General features: G+C 38.3%; 1 protein-coding gene across 1 annotated transcript; it reads left to right on the top strand.

Moving 5' to 3' along the window:
* The first annotated feature begins 221 nt into the window (after positions 1-221).
* On the top strand, positions 222-1,344 carry LOC110303445 (trace amine-associated receptor 8b-like). Its single transcript, XM_021174543.1, is given in 3 exon segments — positions 222-300; positions 303-407; positions 410-1,344. Coding segments are annotated over 3 exon segments (1,119 nt in total).
* Positions 1,345-3,963: the final 2,619 nt, after the last annotated feature.

Consider the following 3,963-nt stretch of genomic DNA (forward strand, 5'->3'; position numbering starts at 1 on the left):
AGTAATCTACTCTCAATTACTCAGGTAATTGGATAGTTGAAAGTCAGTATTAAAATCAATTTGCCTGGGATTAACAGTGACGTTTAACATAGTTATAGGAATAACTGTGTGAACATCGATGGGAAAATTGATTCTGAGGTTTGATATTTCTTCATTTTTTTATAATTAAAATACAAAAAGGATTTATAATCGTGGGTAATATTTAAAATGAATTCTTCAGTATGGAGTTCATTTCTTTAATTTTTATATCTCAAAATTACCGCTGTCTTCTAGCAGGACAGAAATCCTTCAAGCCTCAAAAAGCAGATTCATGACCAGCAACTTTTCCCAACCAGCCCTGCAGCTCTGCTATGAGAACACAAATGGATCCTGCATTAAAACTCCCTATTCTCCAGGGCCCCGGGTCATCCTTACATGGTCTATGGCTTTGGGGCTGTGCTGGCAGTGTGTGGGAACCTCCTGGTGGTGATTTCAGTCCTCCATTTCAAGCAGCTGCACTCTCCAGCCAATTTTCTCATTGCCTCTCTGGCCAGCGCTGACTTCTTGGTGGGCATCTCTGTGATGCCCTTCAGCATGGTCAGGTCCATCGAGAGCTGCTGGTACTTTGGAGATACATTTTGTAGCCTTCACAGTTGCTGTGATGCAGCATTTTGCTATTCTTCTCTCTTCCACTTGTGCTTCATCTCAGTGGACAGGTACATCGCTGTCACGGACCCTCTGGTCTATCCCACCAAGTTCACAGTGTCTGTGTCTGGAATTTGCATCAGCATCTCCTGGATTCTGCCCCTGGTGTACAGCAGTGCAGTGTTCTACACAGGCATCAGTGCTAAGGGGATTGAAAGCTTAGTAAGTGCTCTGAATTGTGTAGGGGGCTGCCAAATCGTTGTCAATNAAGACTGGGTTTTGATAGATTTTCTTCTATTCTTCATACCTACCCTTGTTATGATCATTCTTTACAGCAAAATATTTTTGGTAGCCAAACAGCAAGCTGTAAAAATTGAAACTTCTGTAAGTGGCAACAGAGGTGAATCATCCTCAGAGAGTCACAAAGCCAGAGTGGCCAAGAGAGAGAGGAAGGCTGCAAAAACCTTGGGGGTCACTGTGGTGGCTTTTATGGTCTCGTGGCTCCCATACACAATTGACTCATTGGTTGATGCTTTCGTGGGCTTCATTACCCCTGCCTATGTCTATGAAATCTGTTGCTGGAGTGCCTATTATAACTCAGCCATGAACCCTTTGATTTATGCTTTCTTTTATCCTTGGTTTAAGAAAGCCATAAAGCTTATTTTAAGTGGGGAAATTCTAAAGGGACATTCATCAACTGCAAATTTATTTTCAATGTAAGCATTAATACAAAATTCAGAAAATTCCTTAAGGCATAAAATTATGAAATGGTGACAGAACTAAATCTAAGAAATGACCGTTATGAAGCTAGAAAGATACAGCATAAAAATATTAGTCAGGAGGAATGTCGTGTCAAAGTTAAAACATTAAACTGTCATTGACATTATTATTTTATTGCATGACAAACATGGCTTTTATGTCACCAATGTCTTTGAACATGCACTTGCATTGTTTCAGTGCATTGAATTTTTAAAAGATTTATTATTATTATTTTTTATATGTAAGTATACTGTTGCTTTCTTCAGACATATCAAAGAGGGCATCATATCCCACTAGAGATTGTTGTCAGCTGGGAATTGATCTCAGAACCTCTGGAAGAGCAGTTAGTGTTCTCAACTGCTGAGCCATCTCTCTAGCCCCAATGAATTGCATTTTAGATCTCATTTGTGGTTGTGAAATCTCTAAGGAAACGATCTTTCTTCCTTTGCTGTCTGCAGTACAGTATTACGTTTCTATAGTTCAGGAAAAAATACCATAAACCTGCTTGTTTCACTGTCATACAACAATGCAACGTCTCAAAGCTGAGCACTGCAAGCTTAAGGTCAAGCCTTGGCAGAGCTGATTTCTTCGGAGGGAGTCTATCCCCAGCTTGCAGAAGGCTCTTGCTGCTTGTCTGTGTCCTTACCTCTTCTTACAGGGTTATCAGTCACATTGGATTAAGATGTGTCCTCTGTTGCCCATTTAACTCTTTTGCCTCTTAAAAAATGGGGCACAGGGGGAGCATGCACAGTGTCTTAGGACTGGTATTTTAGATTTAATGACAGACACTGCCCTGAGAGTGGAAAAATCCTACACTAAAAGGTAGAACCAAGGAAGAGAAAATAAGAGTCAAGTAAAGTAAAGGTTCAGGTGTGGTGCGGAAGCTGAATAGGGGGTCGCTTGGGAGAAGGAAGAGTATTAGCAAGAAACAATGAAAGGCAGTGTACAAGAGGGATAAACTAAAATAAAGTACAGTGGTTGTGCAAAGCCATGTAATACAATAACAAAATGCCATAATAGAATGAGTAACTTTGTATGCTAACCTAAAATTTCTCAACGAAACATTGTATCTATAAATATGTGCAGTTACCATCTGTCAATGAAAACTGAGGACGTTTTGTAGGAAGGTACACTAGTCTTTAAGTTCCTACCCCTACTTGTTTCTTCTGTGTATGGTGAGGTAGCTTATCCGCACATACGTAGAGGAAGAGCTATAGAACCATCCTCTTTAGAGCCAAGTTGACAGTAGGGTCTAATATTACCCAACATTATTGCAACATTTGAATATTCTTTTAGAAATACTAGTTAATAATAATGAAATCAGAGGAAAAGTAGATATTGTAATTCATAATTGGGGACTTAAACTATCATTATTTTGAGATGTGATGGCTGAGAATAGATTTATTTAAATTACGTCTTACCGTTAAGGTCTGTTCCCACACCCTGATCAGTCTTTTCATGGAGCAGATTAAAGACCTCTCTTTCACACATAGAATTATTTGGTTTTGATGAGAGATGGAAGCACGTAACCACTTTAGGTCATGTTACAGATAACACTTTACATAATTTGCTTTCTATGTTTGTTAAAAGTTCCATCCCCGGGGCATCTTGTTCTATTGATGGTTGAATGCATTATGCATGCCAATATTTCAAATGAGAGCATTAAGAAAATCTGAGGTAAGCATTTTAAACAAACTCAGTAAACCAACAAACAGAATACATCAGAGAGGTTCATAGGCAGTAAGAAATTATTCACAGTTCACTGAGGGAAAACAGAAGAGGTGAATTTAAATTTTACAGTGACTTTTTCTTTTCACCAGATATTGTCCAGTTCCAGAAGAGACCAGGAAGAGTTCAGGATGGCTTTGCCAGTCTCATCAGGCAGTGAGAAAGTGTTAGACTTTTTTTTTTTTTTAAATGTCCCAACCAGAAAGAGGAGCCCACACCTCATGCCCACAGCCAGTGTTTCTAGGAAAACCTTGGACCACAGTATTTCCTGAATGTAAGGGCAGGCCTTTCATTCAAATTGTCTCAGGGTTTATGGTGGAGAGAACAGTGGGGAGATACTGCTGTGTCTCTTAGTGATGTGCCAGAAGCAAGTGGGTTTGTCTCTGGGAAGGATCATATCTGCCGAGTGCCTTAAAGTATATAAAAATGGTATAGGGAAAGTTTCAACCTCGATAAAAAGTAATCAGGAATAAAATTATATGAAACAATATTGCAGAAAGCAACAGAAGGAATCAGTAATTTAAAAAGTGTAGGAATTCATGTTGTTCTTTTATAATAGCTAAATTGAATCCCATTGATAATCTTAATACAGCTAAGCTGAGAGAATTTAATGAAATAATAATCAAATTTGGAGAGTTCAGAAAATAATTATAAGCTGTTCTTTATTTTTATTGAAAATAGATTTTTTTCATACAATGTATTTTAATTACAGCTTCCCCTCCCTCTATTCCACCTCCCTACCTTCACTCCCATTCATATCCACCCCCTTTCTGTCTCTCATTAGACAACAAGCTGATGTATGAAGGATAATATTAAAATAAAATAGAAGCAATAACATAAAACAAAAATCAA

Source organism: Mus caroli, chromosome 10 (genome assembly GCF_900094665.2).
Source record: "Mus caroli chromosome 10, CAROLI_EIJ_v1.1, whole genome shotgun sequence".
NCBI lineage: Eukaryota > Metazoa > Chordata > Mammalia > Rodentia > Muridae > Mus > Mus caroli.